At 51.0% G+C, this 18,384-nt stretch overlaps 1 protein-coding gene across 1 annotated transcript in view; it reads left to right on the plus strand.

Annotated features, from left to right (window-relative positions):
• The first annotated feature begins 11,373 nt into the window (after nucleotides 1-11,373).
• LOC132334973 (TOG array regulator of axonemal microtubules protein 2-like) overlaps nucleotides 11,374-18,384 on the plus strand; it is a 30,509-nt gene continuing 23,498 nt past the window's right edge. The window contains exons 1-2 of the mRNA XM_059861094.1: nucleotides 11,374-11,448; nucleotides 16,902-16,948. Coding sequence (XP_059717077.1) covers nucleotides 11,374-11,448; nucleotides 16,902-16,948 — 122 coding nt within the window. The remainder of the gene's footprint in view (nucleotides 11,449-16,901; nucleotides 16,949-18,384) is intronic.

The following is an 18,384-nucleotide window of genomic DNA, read 5'->3' on the forward strand; positions in this document are numbered from 1 at the left end:
GCATTTTGGTTACCATTATTATGTGTTAGTATAAGCAGTTAATAGACATGCTTTTTGAATTTATAATGTCTATTGGGGTGAAGGCTTGCCTGCATTTCTGGTCCCTAGGGTTTTTTGAGATCTTTATACCTCTATTGTCCCTCGGTTTATTTTCTTATCCAGAAATAGCTCTTCTATTGTCCCTAATATGTAGCTTTTACAGCAGAGGGGCAGTGACCAGAATAGCTATCCTGCTGGGCTTGGTGGTAATAGCTTGTAAGAAGTTTATAAACATGTTGGGGTCTGCTCCAGGTGTGAATGGTTCATGGTTATGGTTCTGCATCCAGTTGGTTAGAGGAGGAGCAGGGGGTGAGGCTTTTCAGCCTTTGCTTTCCTTCTTCTCTTCTGAATCTGTTACATCACTATTGGAGAATGTTCAGTTTCCCCTGAATGTTAAAGAGACCATCTTTCTGGTACTCAATCTGGTAAGCTTCCTCTACATAGTCTGCTGCATCTCTAGAATGAGGGCTGAGATTTCTAGACAGGCTGGTGAGATCCCTGACTCAGGAATAGACCCAGGTGTGGAAAATCCTAAGTGGTGTGGGAAATGGGAGAATATGGGCCAAATCCTGAAGGAATTCTCTGACCCTATAGTCTGGAACTTTCCCCATGAACAAATTCAGAACCCAGCTGAGGTGGGGAAATATCTGAAAGAGAAGTACCAGGATGACCCTAAGGAGAAAAAGATCATTGCAGTGAGTTGGGCCTTGGCATATGCTTATCATGCATTGCTAAACACAGTTGGGCAGCAGACAGAGGCAGGGGGGCAGGGAGATAAATCAGCAGCTATCCCTGTCACTCAGGCTGCAGCCAGCACCCCAGGCTCAAAGACAGCAGCTAAACCAATGGCTGTTGCTACCAGCACTAGAAGTGGAAAATGCACAGGCAAGACCAATCGACCAGTGGATGATGATGATGATGATGATGATGATGATGATGCAGGAGAAGGACCCTCAGCACCTCCTGATGTAAAATCAGAAGTCAAAGCAGCAGGTGCCAGATCAGAAGCCAATATGGAGTCCTTTTCCCTGAAGGACCTCCGTGGCCTAAGGAAGGATTACACCCGGCGACCTGATGAATCCATAATTAGTTGGTTAGTCCATCTCTGGGATGCTGCAGGTGAGGCCACAATTCTGGATGGCACTGAAGCCAGGCATTTGGGATCCCTGTCACATGATCCTGCCATCGACCAAGGAATGATAAGGGGGGTTAATCCTCACAGCCTCTGGGCATGGGTCTTGGACAGTGTTGCACAAAGATACCTGTGTGCAGATGATCTTTATACGCAGCAGACCCAGTGGAAGACCATAGAGCAAGGGATCCAACGCTTGAGGGAAATGGCAGTGGCAGAGATTGTCTTCTCAGATGACGTAACAACTAGGAACCCAGACTTGGTACCATGCACGTCTGTGATGTGGCGGAAACTTGTATGACTCAGTCCACATGAATATGCTTCTGCCTTAGCCCTAATGAAGCGGGATGAGAGGGATGAGACTGTGCTGGATATGGCAAAGAAGCTCCGAGCATATGCAGATGCTGTGCATGGCCCAACACATGCCAGAATCGCAGCAGTGGAAACACGTCTGCAGAAGTTAGAGGATAAGATAGAGGAGAATCACAAGAAGCTCAGAGAGGAGATTAAGGAAGACCTTCTCCAAATCTCAGCAGTACAGATCAGAGGTCCTAGTGCCCAATACAGACGTTCCCCAAATGGAGAGAGAAGGTACACCCCACGAGCTGAGCTGTGGTTCTTCCTGCGTGATAGTGGAGAGAACATGAGGAGATGGGATGGAAAACCTACTGCTGCTCTGGTACAACAGGTGCATGAACTGAAGGAAGACAGGGCTCAGAGAGGGAGCTCCACCAAAAGGGAAGCAGCTCCAGTTGCCCGTAGCCGAACTGCCAGATACAATGATGATGATGACATGTCCGATCCCCTTGAAGGAACATCCAAGGCATATGCCCAGGCAAAGAAGCATGACCAGGCTTAGAGGGGCCCTGCCTCTAGCCAGGTAGAGGCTAGGGAAAATCGTGTTTTCTGGTCTCTGTGGATTCCTTGGCCTGGCACATCGGAACCACAGGAATATAAAGCTTTGTTTGATACTGGTGCACAATGTACATTAATCCCATCGAGACATGTGGGGGCAGAGTCTGTTTCTATTGCCGGCGTGACAGGGGGATCCCAGGATTTCACTTTGGTGGAAGCTGATGCAAGCCTGATGGGAAATGAGTGGAAGAAACATCCTATCGTGACTGGCCCAGAGGCCCCGTGTATTTTGGGCATAGATTACCTTTGAAGTGGGTATTTCAAGGACCCAAAAGGACTCAGGTGGGCATTTGGGATAGCAGCTGTAGTGACAGAGGGCATCCAGCAATTGAACACTTTGCCTGGACTGTCCAAGAATCCATCTGCAGTATGACTTCTGAAGGGAGAAGAGCAACAGGTGCCAATTTCCACTTCCACAGTGCATCGACGGCAGTATAGAACCACTCGAGAAGCTGTGATCCCCATCCATAAGATGATCCGAGAGCTGGAGAGCCAAGGGGTGGTCAGCAAGACCCACTCACCCTTCAACAGCCCCATTTGGCCTGTGCGTAAATCTGAAGGAGAATGGAGATTGGACGGTGGACTACCGGGCATTGAATGAAGTGACTCCACCACTGAGCGCTGCCGTGCCAGACATGCTGGAACTCCAGTATGAGCTAGAGTCCAAGGCAGCGAAGTGGTACGCCACTATTGACATTGCCAATGCATTTTTCTCCATTCCTTTGGCAGCAGAATGCAGGCCTCAGTTTGCTTTCACCTGGAGGGGAGTGCAGTATACCTGGAACCGACTGCCCCAGGGGTGGAAGCACAGTCCCACCATCTGCCATGGACTGATCCAGACTGCACTGGAAAAGGGTGAGGCTCCAGAACACCTCCAGTATATTGATGACATCATTGTGTGGGGGAACACAGCCACAGAAGTGTTTGAGAAAGGACAAAAAATCATCCAAATCCTCCTGGGAGCTGGTTTTGCCATTAAAAGGAGCAAGGTAAAGGGACCAGCTCATGAGATTCAGTTCCTAGGAGTGAAGTGGCAAGATGGATGGCGTCAGATTCCTACCGATGTCATTAACAAGATCACAGCTATGTCTCCACCGACCAATAAGAAGGAGACACAAGCTTTCCTAGGTGCCATAGGCTTTTGGAGAATGCACATTCCTGAATACAGTCAGATCGTGAGCCCTCTTTACCTGGTCACCCGCAAGAAGAACAATTTCCACTGGGGCCCTGAGCAACAAGATTTTTCCGAGATCAAGCAGGAAATCACTCATGCAGTAGCCCTTGGCCTGGTCAGGACAGGACCAGATGTGAGGAACATGCTCTACTCTGCAGACAGGAACCATGGCTTGTCCTGGAGCCTTTGGCAGAAGGTGCCTGGGGAGACTCGAGGTCGACCACTGGGATTTTGGAGTCGAAGCTACAGAGGCTCTGAAGCCAACTACACCCCAACAGAGAAGGAAATCTTGGCTGCCTATGAAGGAGTCCAAGCCACCTCAGAGGTGATTGGCAGGGAAGCACAACTCCTCCTGGCACCCCGACTACCGGTGCTGGGGTGGATGTTCAAAGGCAAGGCTCCTTCCACTCACCATGCCACCAGTGCCACATGGAGCAAGTGGATTGCCCTTATCACTCAGCGCACCCGTATAGGTAAACTGAATTGCCCTGGGATTCTGGAGGTTATTACAAATTGGCCCGAAGGTGAGAATTTCGGTGTCACAGATGAAGAACAAGAACCAGTGACACGGGCTGAAGAGGCTCCTCCATATAACCAACTGCCCCCAGAGGAAACACGCTATGCTCTTTTCACGGACGGTTCCTGTCTCATCATAGGGATGAACCGGAAGTGGAAAGCAGCCGTATGGAGCCCCACACAACAGGTTACTCAAGCTACCAAAGGAGAAGGTGGATCGAGCCAACTCGCTGAACTCAAAGCTGTTCAGCTGGCCCTGAACATTGCTGAGAGAGAGAAATGGCCAAGGCTCTACCTTTACACTGATTCATGGATGGTAGCTAATGCTCTGTGGGGATGGCTGGAGAGGTGGAGAGAGGCCAATTGGCAGCATAGGGGAAAACCAATTTGGGCTGCTGATGAGTGGAAAGAAATTGCTGCTAGGGTAGGGAAGCTACTTGTGAAGGTCCGCCATGTAGATGCCCATGTCCTCAAGAGCAGAGCCAATGAGGAGCACCAACACAATGAGCAGGTAGACCAGGCTGCAAAGATAGAGGTGTCAAAGACAGACCTAGATTGGGAACACAAGGGAGAGTTATTCCTAGCTTGGTGGGCCCATGATGCCTCAGGCCATCAGGGCAGGGATGCCACCTATAAGTGGGCACGAGACCAAGGGGTGGATCTAACCATGGACAGTATTTCTCAGGTTATCCATGACTGTGAGACGTGTGCTGCCATCAAGTAAGCCAAGCGAGTGAAGCCCCTGTGGTATGGTGGGCGGTGGTCCAAGTACAGGTATGGGGAGGCCTGGCAGATCGACTACATCACACTGCCCCAGACACGCCAAGGCAAGCACTATGTGCTCACAGTGGTAGAAGTCACCACTGAATGGCTGGAAACCTACCCTGTGTCTCATGCTACTGCCCAAAACACCATCCTAGGCCTTGAAAAGCAAGTCCTGTGGAGATGTGGAACCCCTGAGCGGATTGAGTCAGATAATGGGACTCATTTCAAGAACAGCCTTATCAACACCTGGGCTAGGGAACATGGCACTGAGTGGGTGTACCATATCCCCTACCATGCACCAGCTGCAGGCAAAGTAGAGAGGTATAATGGGCTACTAAAGACCCAGTTAAAAGCCTTGGGTGGGGGATCTTTCAGAAATTGGGAGCAGCACTTAGCAAAGGCCACCTTGTTAGTTAACACCCGAGGTTCCACCAACCAAGCAGGTCCCGCCCAGTCTGAGTCCCTGAATATAATAGATGGAGATAAAGTTCCAGAGGTACATGTCAGAGGTCTGTTAGGGAGGACCGTGTGGATCAATTCTGCCTCGAGTACAGACAAACCCATCCGTGGGGTTCTCTTTGCTCAGGGACCAGGTTGCACATGGTGGATAATGCAAAGAGATGGAACGACACGATGTGTACCTCAGGGAGATCTGATTCTGGGGTGAGAATGATATGCAAATATCACTGTTTGCTATGTTATTGCCATTGTCTGTACACTAAACCATATAGACATGAGATAGGAGGAAAGTGTTCGATGATATGGGGATAAGGGGTGGAATGTCCTAGGGTGACGTTAGGATGCGGGTATCCCCATTCGTGTGTGTGTAATTTATGCTGGATATTATGTTCTGTGCCTTTAAGACTGGCTCTGCAGAGTGAAAGTTTTGTTTTGGGCCACTTATCAGCCACTCGGCGGAACATACTGATAGTACAGAACATGTCACAATAGAGCACGACACAATACAGAAATACACGACCCCATCACAAAGGGTGCAAGAGAGAGATTTATTATTTGCAACATTGCTTTTATACTTTTCAAGACACTTACACCCATCCAGCATACACTTTCAATGTCCCTTGGTCATATAAGAGAAACAAAGTTCCCAGTAGGTTATTGGGGAGCCACGACACTCTGTGAGCTAGCCAGAGTCCGTATCTCCTAACTTTCTCTCCTTCATCCTGTCTCCATGGTGACAACCTTGGTGTCTTCCTTCAGGAGAGATAGAGGGCTTCCTTATCTTTTGGAGGCCTTTGCTAGCTCACAAAAACAGCACAGAATGTCTTTCCTACAGTACATAGTGCTGTTTTTTTGCTTTTTGCCCTGCTCTTGCTTCTGCTGTGCTTCTGCTTTGCTTCTGCTTTGCTTCTGCTTGCTCTTGCTTCTTTCCTCTTTTCATTAGTTAATTTAGCTAAACAGCCCCAATTCCTTCCTGGACTGTTTCCCCTTTCCTGTTTGGACCTACCCAAAGCTACTCCGGACTGGGACCTGGGAAACACCGAGAGAGAGATTTTGCATCTTGTGGCTGCAGCAGCTGCCCCAGCGCCGGAGGGACTGATAACAGAGCGACCACCCCCAGGAGAGACTTTCTGAATTTGTCATCTTTTTTCAGAGTGGTGAAAGAGTGGTGTTATCCGGTATTGTTCATTTTGTGTGTTGCGGGGTGCTGTGCTTGTCAAATAAACAGGTTCTTTCCACTTCTCTCCGAGGAATTCTTCCCAAACCAGTTGGGGGGAGGGGCCATGTGGGTTTGCTTTCTGGAGGGGCCCCATTTTGTGGATTCTCTCCCAAATTTGCCCTAAACCAGGACACTGGGTGTTCTAGGAGCCCCAGAATGGAGAGCGGGGACTGTGCAGGAGCCGGGAGCAGCGAGAGAGGCCGGGCTGAAGGTGCGGGGCAGGCACAGGCTGGGAGGAGGCCCAGCCCGGGGATCCCGCAGAGCCTCCCTGCTCCAGAGGTGCATCTGCGAGAGCGGGGCAGCTGCCGGGATCGGTGTGCCAGGGACGGGCCGCAGGTGGGGGTTCCAAGGGGCTCGGCTGGAGCAGCTTTTTGTCCCGGGGCATTGCCGCGGGGCTGGGGTCCCGGGGAAGGAGCAGCAGGACAGGGTGGCAGTGGTTGGTTTGTGGCTTTGTTGTTGGGATGTTTTGTTGGCAGCCCCGGGTGGGCTGTGGGAGCCGGAGCGGCCGGGTGGGCCCGGAGCCGCCCCTCGGGCTGGGAGCCCCCGGGCAGAGCTCTGTGCTCGGGGCCGAGGCCCGGGAGGCCTGGGAACCGCTCGGCAGCCCGTGAGCCCCCGGTGCAGGCGGGTCCGTGTGGCCGGGCCGGCCCGGCCGTGTCTGCAGCAGGCTCCGAGGGGAGCGGCTTGGCCCGGCCGTGGCCGTGTGGAGCCTGGCGGGGCTCAGGGGGCCGGGCCGGGCAAAGGCTGAGGGAGAGCGGGGGAAGCCTTGGCACAGAGGCCCCGGGCTCGCCGTGCCCCCCTGGCCACGCAGCCAGGCTCAGGGGCCGCCTCGCTCAGAGCCAGCCCTGGCTGCGAGGGTCCTCGGGCTCCCTGGGTAGGGGGTGGCGGGGGCTGCCGGAACTCTGTGCCCGGAGCTGGGCGCGGCTGCCGAGGCAGCAGAGGATGCAGAGTCCCCCCGTGCTGGGGCTGCCTCTGCCCGGGCCAGGGGCTGCACTGTCAGCCCAGAGCCACGTGGGGATCACCCGGGACCGGCAGGGCTGGCAGGGAAACCGGCAATGGGGGAGCAGAAACGGGCAATATGATAGCTGGAGGTGCTCCAGAGCCCTGGACATGTTGGAAGCATGGACAGGGGGACCCTTGGATACCCCAGGGCCCTGAAACAGGGACCACGAACAGTGCTGAGCCCTGGGATGCCTGGGATGCCAAAGTGGTGGGCCCAGAGAAGGGGAACCTGTGGGATTGTCAGGAGCCCCAGCAGCCCAGAGAGGAGGAACACCAATACAAACTTGATCCGTACCAACCCAGACAGGGGGGCCTCCATGAGCCCAGAGTGGAGAGACCAGAGAGGGGAAACTCAGGGTTGGGTGGTGGTTTTGCTGCATCTTGGACATTTGTGTATTTTAGGGACTGAATCTTGGTGTTTTGGAGGTTTATACAGGCACCAGATTCCTGGTGACTTCTAGGGATGGACTTTGCCAGTAGGAACCCCTATTATGAGTAAAAAAGAGTTACCCATTTTTTTAAAAAAAGGGTTGCAAAGTTTAAAGTTAAGCTGGGAACTGATCGCTGGCCAGGAGAATTCTTTTGTTAGCTGAATGTTGTAAGAACCTGTTAAGGATCACGTCCTTAAGCCTCTATTATGGAGAATTCTTCTTTCAGTACCACCCTCACCTGCTGCCAAGAGGATGACTTCCCCCCCTCCCCACCCCAGATGGTGGGAAGGGAGGAGAGCTCAGGAGACATGCAAATATAGTCTCAAAAACCCAGAATGCAACGGGACGGGACCCCCACCAAATCCCAGAAAATACCCTAAAAGCAACGAGCCAAGACAGAGTTAAGAGATCAAAGTAGTGTTTAGACATCGGGGGTGAGGTCTGAAGCCGGCAGAGACGCTGAAAACCTTGGTTGTCCCTCGCCCCGGTTACAAAGACGTCAGTTGGGGCCGGGACTCCTGGACCAGCAAACCAATCTGAACGCAGGGTGTACCCCCATTGCCCTTGCGAGGATGGGACTCCCAGCTCTGCCCCCCAGGGGATAGCGCTGCACATTCCTGCTCCTCTGAGTCACTCCTGCGAGCAGCTGCAGGCAACCATGGACCTGTCAACACCCTCATCCTGAGCTGATCACTTTTAATGAAGGCATTAAAATGGAGAAATATCTCCTGCCCTGTTTATTTCACCCCTGAACCCAATGTGCTCATACAGTGTATTTTTCCCCAAACCAAGATTTCTCTTTCCCAAACCTTGGCTGGATGGAGAAGGAGGCTGTGAGAAAGAGGAAGATGTCCTGGGACACCCAGGAAGGTGAGGAGGAAGTCACTGCCCCTTTCCTCCTCTCTTCTGCTCCATCTCCCAGCCCAGCATGGCCCCTGGCTGCAGGACAATCCTGCTGCCGATGCTGTCCTGCCAGGGACACAGTGGGAGGATCTCCTTCCCTGTGGCATGGAGGCAAATGCCATCCTCTCCTTGTCCTTTCTCCCCCAGAAAAGGAGCTGAGGATGGAGACCAGGGAGGACAAATCCCCACGGTATAATCTCCTGGAAGAGGCTATTTTGAGCAACTCCACAGCAGAGGAATTAAAAAGGGAGGAAAATCCCCAGAGATCCCACACGAGGAGGTTCTGCAAACCCAGCTTAGGGTGCCCTGAGGAGGAAAGAGCCGCCCTGTGCCAGGAGGGTGGACAGAGCTTCAGCCAGAGCTCAGAGCTGTTGATCTCTGGAGCAGCTTCAAGATGGGGAGAAGCACTGCAAGTGCTTGGAGTATGGGAAGAGCTTCAGGCAGAGCAACACCCTGATCTGCCACCAGATGATCCACACTGGGGAAAGGCCCTACCAGTGTCATGAGTGTCAGAAGAGACAGCTCCACTCTTCTCCTGCACCAGAGGATTCACAGGGAGAGGAGTGAAGCCATTTCTGCCCCAGCTGCAGGAATGGCTTCAAGCACAACTCCACCCTTGTCATCCACCAATGCATCCACACTGGGGAGAGGCCCTGTGAGTGTGCCCAGTGTGGGAAAAGCTTCTCAGACAGCTCTAACTTCAGTAATCACCAACGGAGGCACAGGTAAGGGAAGCCCTGCGAATGCCCCAGGTGCAGAAAGAGCTTCGTGCACTGCTCCAACTCCATCCCCCATTGGAGGACCCACGTTGGTCAGAGCCCTTCAGACCCACGTTCCCAGTGATCTGAGTTGGGAAGACACTTGGCTAGTTATCCTTTTGTTTCAGCCCTAATTTTCTTTTGATTGATCTTCATCCCTTACAACAGGCAAAGTTGGGGGAAAAAACAAATTCATTGAAGGCATCTAAGCCCCTACTTTTATTAATGTTTCAGGGGAATCTGGGATTCAGGGAGATACTTGGGGGGATTTGGGGGTATTTGATGTAGTTGTCTCCATTTCTTGGCACTCAAAGAGATGAGAGGGTTCAATCTTTCACCTCAAAACTGCTGAATGCCACTGGAAACTACTCAATCCCACCCCAAAATTCCTTGATTCCACAGCCCCTCAGGGTGGAATGGGGTTGGAAGGGGATTGGGTACAGTGTCTGCAAATCAGGAGGGGTGAGATAGGCATGGGGTGGGGCTGGATGGGTGGGATGGGGTTTGGGTGGTGTGAAATGGGGGAAATAGGTCTTGGGAAGGGATCTTGATGTCCAGTAGGGGTGGGATGGGTTGGGGTTTGGACTGGGGAGGTGGAGTGGTGTCTGGAATGAGACAGCTGAAGTCTGGGGATGATGAAGGGAGGGGGAGCCTGTTACTGAATGAGCTTTTGGATATGAAAACGATGACACATCCCAGGGCTCCAGAGCTCAGAGCAGCTGACATGGAGCTGGATCCAAGGCTGACTGCGGATCTCTCTCTCCCTCTCACTCTTCCCCTGATTTCCTCTTCTCGAAATCCACACCTTCTCTGGGCAAACTGTTCCAGGAGGGTCTTTTTTCTGAATCCCTACCTAAACCTACTCTCTTTCCATTTGGATCCATTCTCCCGTGTCCTGTCCCTGCCTGCCCTCGTACAAAGTCCCTGTCCAGCTTTCTTGTAGGTTGCCCTTAGGTACTGGAAGGCCACAGCTTGGCCAAGTCTAAGTCTCTTTCCCAGGCTGAAGAAGCTGAGCTGTGTCAGCCATTCCTTGCAGGAGAGGAGCTGCAGCCCTCACATCACCGTGGTGTCCCTCCTGGGCCCTGCTGCAGCGTGTCCATGTCCTTGCCATCTGTGCCGGGGAGCCCGGCAGAGGCGGACGCAGCACTGCAGGTGCAGGGTCAGCGGCGGGGAGGAGCCACGGCCCTGACAGTGGCAGCAGTTTCCACTCTGAGAGCTCCTCTGAGTTGAGCGAGCTAGTGAAGGCTGTGGAGCAAATGAGACCCAGGAGTGAGGGAAAGGCTGGCTGGGAAGGTGTCAGATAAAGCCCATGTGGGCATTTCTCTTTCCAAGGGGCTCCTGGGGAGACAAAGGAGACATGAAGGTTGTCCCATCCCATGACATTTCCCAGGATATGCTTTGGTGGTGGCCTTGGCAGTGTCAGTGGTCTCAGGTTATTGGGAGGACTCTATGATCTTAAAGGTTTTTTCCAATGGAAACAGTTCTGCAATTCTAAACCTCCATTCCTGCTTTTGAAGGATGCAGTCCCAAATAGACCCACATTTGTGTTTTTAAGGAATTTAGCATCTACCTTTCCTTGAATCAGACTTTAAATGCTCTCAGAGCACTTGAATTCCTTGCTGTTAAGCTATGTGTTTGAATTGAGGTGCTTTTGTACAGAAAGCTTTGACCATGGGATAAATGCAGGCAATTCAGCCACAATGGCACTTTTTTCATCTGCTTTTCTTCTTCCTTTCCTTATGGGCGGCCAATTTGGGAGTATTTGTCTTGTACTTTGAGTTCTGGCTCAGACTTGCTCATGAATGTGCTGTAAAATCTTATCTACACCCCTTTCTACTGAAAAATGCTTGCAGATTGGTGGGAATTGCTAGAGACAAGGCTTACAAACTAGTCTGCAGTAGGATTAGCCCAGTGTCCCTGCTTAAATCCAGGTAGGCTTGTATTAACAAGGAGCCAACTATTTTAACTCACTTGCCCCCCCCCACACCCCCTTTTTTATTTTTGTAGCTCTTGGGGCAGTCCTGTGTGCTAGTCCAACTCTTTGTTGTCAAATGTGTGAAGGCATGATGCTGCTGCAGCAGCAGCCTGAGTTCACGGGGAACATGTCCAAAGCACTGGGTCCCACAGCAGTGGGCACGGTGAGAGACTTGCCTCTGCTGCCATGGCCATCCAGCCATGGGGAGAGCAGCTGCTGGGGCTTCCCCCATTCTGCCAACAGAATGTAGACTGTAGGGCTATGATTTTGACAGAATGTGGAAAATGCATTGTTTGAATGTATTTTGATGGTTTCTGACATCACCTGACTGGAGCCGTTTGGTGGGCAGGACGCCCTGTGGGCAGGGCCATGGCAGGGATGGGTGGCTGGCACTGGCAGTGTTATTTTTCCAGCCAGGCTCCTGGTACAGCTGTGGGGACGGCACCAGCAGCTGTATCAGCCCAGTGAGCAGCAGCACATGGAGGAGACTCTCATCTGCAAAGAGCCCGTCACCCCCTTTGCTCCCCCCAAGGCAGCGCAAGATGATTCTGCAGCAGGTGAAGGACTGCTGCAGCCTGGAGACTCCTTCAGCCAGGACTTGTTGCAATCTCCTTCCTGCAGCTGTGCCTGGAGGATGTTGGCCTGCAGCACTGCCAATGCCCAGGAATGCTGCTGGACTCAGAGAGGCAGAGTGTGTACAAAAGCTGCATTCAAAGTGCTGATCACGACACCCCGAAGCCGCTGGCACGGGCAGCAGCTCTTCTTCATTCTGTGCAGGTAAGAGTCCAGCCTTGGAGCCTTTCCCTGGGGACAGGGAAATGCTCTGAGGATAGTTTTGAATTCTCGGGGACAGTCCAAATGGGAATTGTTTTGAGGCATGTGATGCAATCTTGGGTTTGGATGTCTCTGCAGGAAAGAAAGTGGGAATAAACCCCTTGAACAGCAAAGGAGAACTCTGCATGGCAAATTTACACCCTACAGATATACTGATCATATTGGCCCACTGAATACTGGGGGCATCTAATGCAGAGTACAAAGCCTCTTTGAATAGATAGAAGAGATGAGACTTGAAGAAATGAATTTGCAGATGCAGAAAAAAGGATCAGACCCACGGGACCCATGGGTCAGGCTTAGTTCTGCCAAATAAAGCATGATTAGTTTTAAGTCTCTGTTGGAGAGTATTTTAGAATAACTTGCCTATTGTGCGATTTCCATTAATAAATTGATAAATTGTCAGGAACTGCCAAGATCAGAAATGTTTTGAGGCAGATCAAGTTTATGGGTTTAGGTGTCTGTGCAATAAAGAAAGCAGGGAATAAAGCCCTGGAAAAACGAAGCACAGCAAAAGTGGAATGTTTGGATGATCAATTTGTTTTCTACAGCTATTGGCCAGCTGAATTCTGGGGTCATCTACTGGGGAATGCAAAGCTGCTTTTACTTCCACCACCTGGTTTCATTGTTGGTATCCCACCACTTTATTTGATGTGAAGAGAGATAAACAAAATCCCACACCAACAAGCTACAACCCAGAACTGAGTGGGAATCACAGAAATAAAGGCCTTGAAAAGTAGCTTTGGAAAGGGTCTCCTTCCTAGACAGTGTGAAACGCTCAGGCCTGGCCTGGCAGGGTTTAGGGCTAGCTACCCTTGGGAAGGGCATGGAAAGGGATGGAGTTGGGGTGGGGTTTTGCAGCCATGGAAACGAGAGAACCATGGGTGAGCGTGTCACAAAGGGGCAGCCCCACACTGGGGTGGTGAAGGTTGAGGTTGACACGGCCACAGCGGCAGCAGACGCGTCTGGCTCTGCCTGTCTGCGCCGACCGCTGGCGATTGGAGTCACCCGACCTTGTTCAAAGGCTGGGACCGAGCTCCTGTCGCTGTCTACACTGAGAGCATTCCCAAACTCAACCCAGACACTTCTGCCAGGCAGAAGCACGGGTTCAAACACGGATTTTACCAGAAAAGAAAAGATGACTGAAGGAAAAGGTGAGGATAGAAAGGAGGCCAGAGCAAAATGGGAAAAAATCACTCCAGATTTCAGGGAAAACTGGTCCGTGGTGGTCAGTGCTGGCTCTGTGTCAGAGTAGGTGGCTGACAGCTACAGATGATCCTGCAAGGACATCCATGGCATCAAAACATTGTCCCATTAGTTTATCCTGCTTTCTCCTTTTTGACAGTGGCCAAATCACTCAATCTGTCAGCCAGGACAGGGACTGTGGCCACAGATGACCCCAAATTGGACATGGGCATGAGATGCAAGTCCTCTTGCTTCCTTTGCCATCAATGTCTGGTCTCACTACAGATAAATTTCCCATTCTTCCTCTGATTGCGGACTGGGTCCAACATTGAGGATGGTATTACGGTGCTATAGAAGCACCAATAGGGCCTAGCTGGTGGCTGAGAGGTCTTTGTTGTTTTCAGAACTAACAGTCACAGCTGTGTGGGTCTTTCCTGTGGATTCACAGAAGGCCAGCCTCAAGAAGGAATCTCTTTTCTCCCTCTTATCATTGGAGCCTTCCACCTATCCATTCAGACTTGCTAACTCAATATTGTTCTGAGGAATTAAATGCAGGCTAGTTTCATGAAAAAGAAAAAAAAGAAATTTTCCAAATAATTAATAACTATTCTTCTCAAGTGCCGCACCTATTAGATGTGTTGATGATAAATGTGGGAGTTTACATAACTCAATTCTTCCCTTGTGAGCACGGCTCAGCATCACACAGAGGTGAGGTGGGAGCTGGGCCGCTCTCTGGTGGGAGGAAGGGTCTTGTGGCAGCCCAGAGAGGCTGTGCTCATTGCCAGGGAACAGCTGTGCCCTGCATGTGGCCCCTGCAATGAGCTGTGCTGCTGCCAGTGCCCCGTGGAGCTGTAGGGCTGCATGGCTGTGGGGCAGGGAGAGGAGCAGGAGGGTGCATGTGCAGCTGAGCCATTCCTGGAGAGCACAGGGCTCTGGGCTCCCTGCCGTCCCAGGGCAGCCCAGAGGCCAGGCTGTTCCTGTGGTAGCTCTGTGGAAGTGGATGAGGGTTTTCTCCTGGCCTGCTTCAAGTGTCTGCCAGCAGGAGCATGTTTCCCTGTGCAGCTGTTTACAAGGTCGCAGGAAACGTGTCCCAAGAAATATGGAGCTTCAGATGCTTTAGGTTTGCAATGTGGCCTATGTTACACTTTGTGTCTCCACTTTGCAGGCCTGACTGGCTACCCTCTTGCCAAGAGGTTTTCCCTGGCAATTCCCTCTATGCTCCTTCCCTCCAAGCCGTTGCCTCCCATCCCAAAGAGCTCTCCTTCTTCAAAGCCTAGTAAGTTGTGCAGTGGAGAGCTGGAGACTGGGAAAAATGGCACTGGCTGGGATGAGGAGAGAAGAAAACAACAGGAGCTGAGTTCAGAGGGAAAAGGATGCAAGGTAAGGAGACCAAGCTAAGTCCAGTGTGAAAAATGTTCAGTTTATGTGCTGTTGGCAGAGCTCTGAGACCTTTTCCCAGACAGGAACTGACCCTCTCACTGAAGTTTGCACAGATCCTGATTTAGCTCTTTAGCTGGGCCAGAAATGATGGGATATGAAGAAAGGGCATGCATCTGCCCCTGCTGCCTCCAGCCCCATTCCTGGCCATGGCATGGGGGTCCTGGAGGAACTTGGGCAGGCAGAGAGCTTGCAGAGAGCAGCAGGGCAGGGAGCTCTGCTGAACTTCCTAAATGCCAGGGAGCCTGAGATGATGGAAGTGTGGGAGCTGGAGAGCAGCCAGCATCCTGAGAGCTCAGCAGCCTCTGGGCTCAAAGGCTGCTGGGGAAGTGTAGGAGGGAAGGGCAGCAGCAGAAGAAATGAGGGGCCTGAGAAAAGCAGGTTTTGTCATCCTGCAGAATGGCTGTGTGGGGACATGGCTGGAGATCAGCACTGGCTGTTAGGTACCTTATGGGCAGGGAGAGAACAGTGATCTAAAGCCACTCCCATGCCATCCAAAAGGCCAGTGGAGGCAGTGGCACCCAAAAACATCTTGATGTCCAACATGGGGATGCCCGCTTGGAATACAGGCACACTTGCAGAGGCGTGAGCATGAGGGGAGAGGTGTCAAATGTGGGACATGGTCTCTCCCTCACCAGTTCCCTTTGCATTCCTCATCCTGGGCCAAGCAGCACCATCAGCTTGCCTTGTCTTTTCCTGCCCGGTCCCATTTGAGGGCGTAGCTAAAAGTCTCGAGGTAGGAATGGGGGCAAAGCTGGATGCTTTTTCTTCTCTTTCCAGGCATCCTTGCCATATACCACTGGTGGGGAAATGAAGAAGGGGTCATTTGGACTGCCTTTGATCCCCCCAATACCCAAGGTGGGAAGTCTCCCTGTTGGCAGTGCTGCGGGGCCTGTCCAAAGCTCTCCCCAGGTGGATTTCCAGGAGTCCTGGGAGATGAGGTAAGCTAAGTTGTCTGCTGCTGCAGTGTGCTGTTCACCTCACTTTTCCCATTCTGTGTGTTGGTTTTCCACAGTTCTCCCATATATTCAGGCACACCTCTGTGTATTCACCATTTGGCCCATCCAATGTCAAACCCAACAGCAATGCCCCAAGAGCAGCAGTGGTGGTGGGGAAGAGGAGGCAGGGCTTCAAAGCACCCCCAGAAGGGTCCTCTGCTGGACTTGGCCATTGAATCCCTCTGTAATTGTTGTAGGGTCATTTGGGAACTGTGCTGCATGGGTCTGGATCCTGCAGAACTTTGAAAGCTGTGGTCTTTGCCTGTTAAATTCTGCAGCCAGGAGAATATGCATGGGCAAATATTGGCTACTGAAGAGGTGTCTGAAAATTCAGGTCCTGCTTCTGTAAACATCAGGTGTAATTTTGCTGTGCCTGGGCCTCCACTGTGAAATGAGATCCCTGATAAGTTTTGGGATATCAATGTAAAATCGAGTCGATGTATGTTGTTTAGATCTGGGCTTAAGATCAAAGAGGACAAGGTGGTAGAGAAGAGGCATTGGACTGTATCTGATGGAAAAATATTGGCTTGGACATGCAAGAGAAAATGTAGCTGTGGAGCTTATCCGAGTGATAACCATAAAGAGGGAGTCACAGAAATATCATTCCAATTGAAAAACTTGTAGGGCTTTGAAAGTGCAATCTGAGTATCCTTCCCTAGCAGCTGAGTTGGAAAAAGCCTTTGTTTTCTGAAAAGAGCCAGGAGGTGTAATATCATTCTCAGGAGACAGCAGTGCTCTGACCACATGTAGCATGAGGCTGTCACCAGTGTAAGGCACAAGCAGGCAAAGTCAAGGTTTGTCAGCAGTACAAAAGTAGCTGCCCTCCATACAGACTCATTCCTCAGCTCAGCAGCTCTTGCTGCTATAGAGAGGCTGTAGGAGCCACTTGGCTCCAAAAAGAGAGGCAGCAGAACTGGGGAGTTCTGATGCAAGTTGAAGAATGACTGCTGTGTTTAAGCCAGAGCTTGGCCAGCTCTGTGTGACTCCAGCAACTGAAAGCTTAGGGACAATCAATCAGCTTTGCATCCCGTTGGGTTTGTGTGTTGCATTTCCTCCTTCGTCAGAGTGACCATGCTAAGAAGGTTTGCCTCCTTTCATGGTGCACCCATACCCTCCTTTCTCTTTCTACCTCTTCACATGTTCTTTTGTCCTCCATTTTCTCCAGGTCAGGATCCTGCAGCAGAAGGCAAGAGAAGACTTCGGAACACACAGGTAGGTACAGGGCATATCATTCCTAAAAATGACCATTGGAATGTTGACTCAGAGGTGATATTTGGAAAGCTTGGTTAAAACACATTTCTTTAAAAATTTCTTTGAATTGATTTCACTTCCTTAACGGGCTCAGTAGACTCTCCAAGGGCCCAGTCCTTGGGAATGTGCTCTGGTGGTGCAGTGAAAATTCCTCCAGTGTAAAGTGTTGGGTGGCAGGAGCTGGACTGGTACTTAGGGGTCCTGGAAATGCTGTGCAGGGCAAGGAAACATTCCTCTCAATTGTGAACATGACTTTTATCTCCCTGTAGTCTTTAAGTGTCAAAATGAGAATAGAAAATGAAGGCATTTAGCAGGAAATGAGAGATGTTCCCACTCCTTCCTCCTGCTTTTGAAGGAGAAAACCTTTCCTTTGGGCTGTTTGTGAGCTGAACCCTTTGAGATCTGAAGGAAATTCATGGACCATGCCTGGTTTTGCACAGGCAGAAATATGGAAACCTCCTATGATAGAAAGTACTTTTGAATTTTCCAGTGAAGGAGAAGGAGACTTCCAAATGGATGCAGCCTAGGCAGGGTGTGAATTTGTCATCCTGTGACAGCCCAAGCCCAAAGCCACCCATGGCAGGTTCACCATGACAAATCTCTTCCCTGGCTCTCTCTGCCTGTGTCCGTGTTGCAGGCTGAGGCTGGGGGAGGAGATGCCTTCTGCCTTGTCCCTGTCCCTGCCTTGCCTGATCCCTGACAAGTGGAATTGTGCCAGACAAAGCGCTGTGTCTGGTGCATCTGGGTCAGCCAATGCTTTCCAGTTGAAAGCCTCAATGCCACTGATGTTGTCCTCTGGCATCTCTGGGTGTGTAATGATAGGAGAGATGAGACTTGTAGAAATAATTCTGCTGATGCAGAGAAAAAGGGATCAGATCCCCTGGTCCCTTGGCTTAGGGTTAGTTCTGCCAAATCCTGGGTAGGTCCCCTTTGGAATGACTCCTTCATTGCTAAACTGCAGCTGCAATGCTTCATGCAGTTTAGGAGAAGTATTGCTCATTGAAGAAGTAAAACCTTTTTCCGGATTAATTCTGGACTAGGAATGATCTATCTCATCAATCTTCACCTGCCTCTCTTTTATTACTGATTGGGACATTTTACAGAGGGAAAGAAATCCATTTTTAAGACAGGTGTTCCACTCTTTCTGCTTGGATGCCCCATGGTTTTATCTTCTGTTAAACCATGTAAAAAATCACTTCTCTTACTTCTAACAACACTCTTAGAGATTATTTCAGAATGACCTGCCCTCCACTCTTTCCATTAAGAAAAATTTGAATCGAAAGTATTAACCAAGATCAGAAATGTTTTGAGGCAGATCATGTTTATGTTGGGTTAGGGTGTCTGTACAATAGAGAAAGCAGGAAAGAACCCCATGCAACAATGAAGTAGAGCAAAAG

The sequence above is a fragment of the Haemorhous mexicanus genome, chromosome 16, assembly GCF_027477595.1.
Source record: "Haemorhous mexicanus isolate bHaeMex1 chromosome 16, bHaeMex1.pri, whole genome shotgun sequence".
Lineage (NCBI taxonomy): Eukaryota > Metazoa > Chordata > Aves > Passeriformes > Fringillidae > Haemorhous > Haemorhous mexicanus.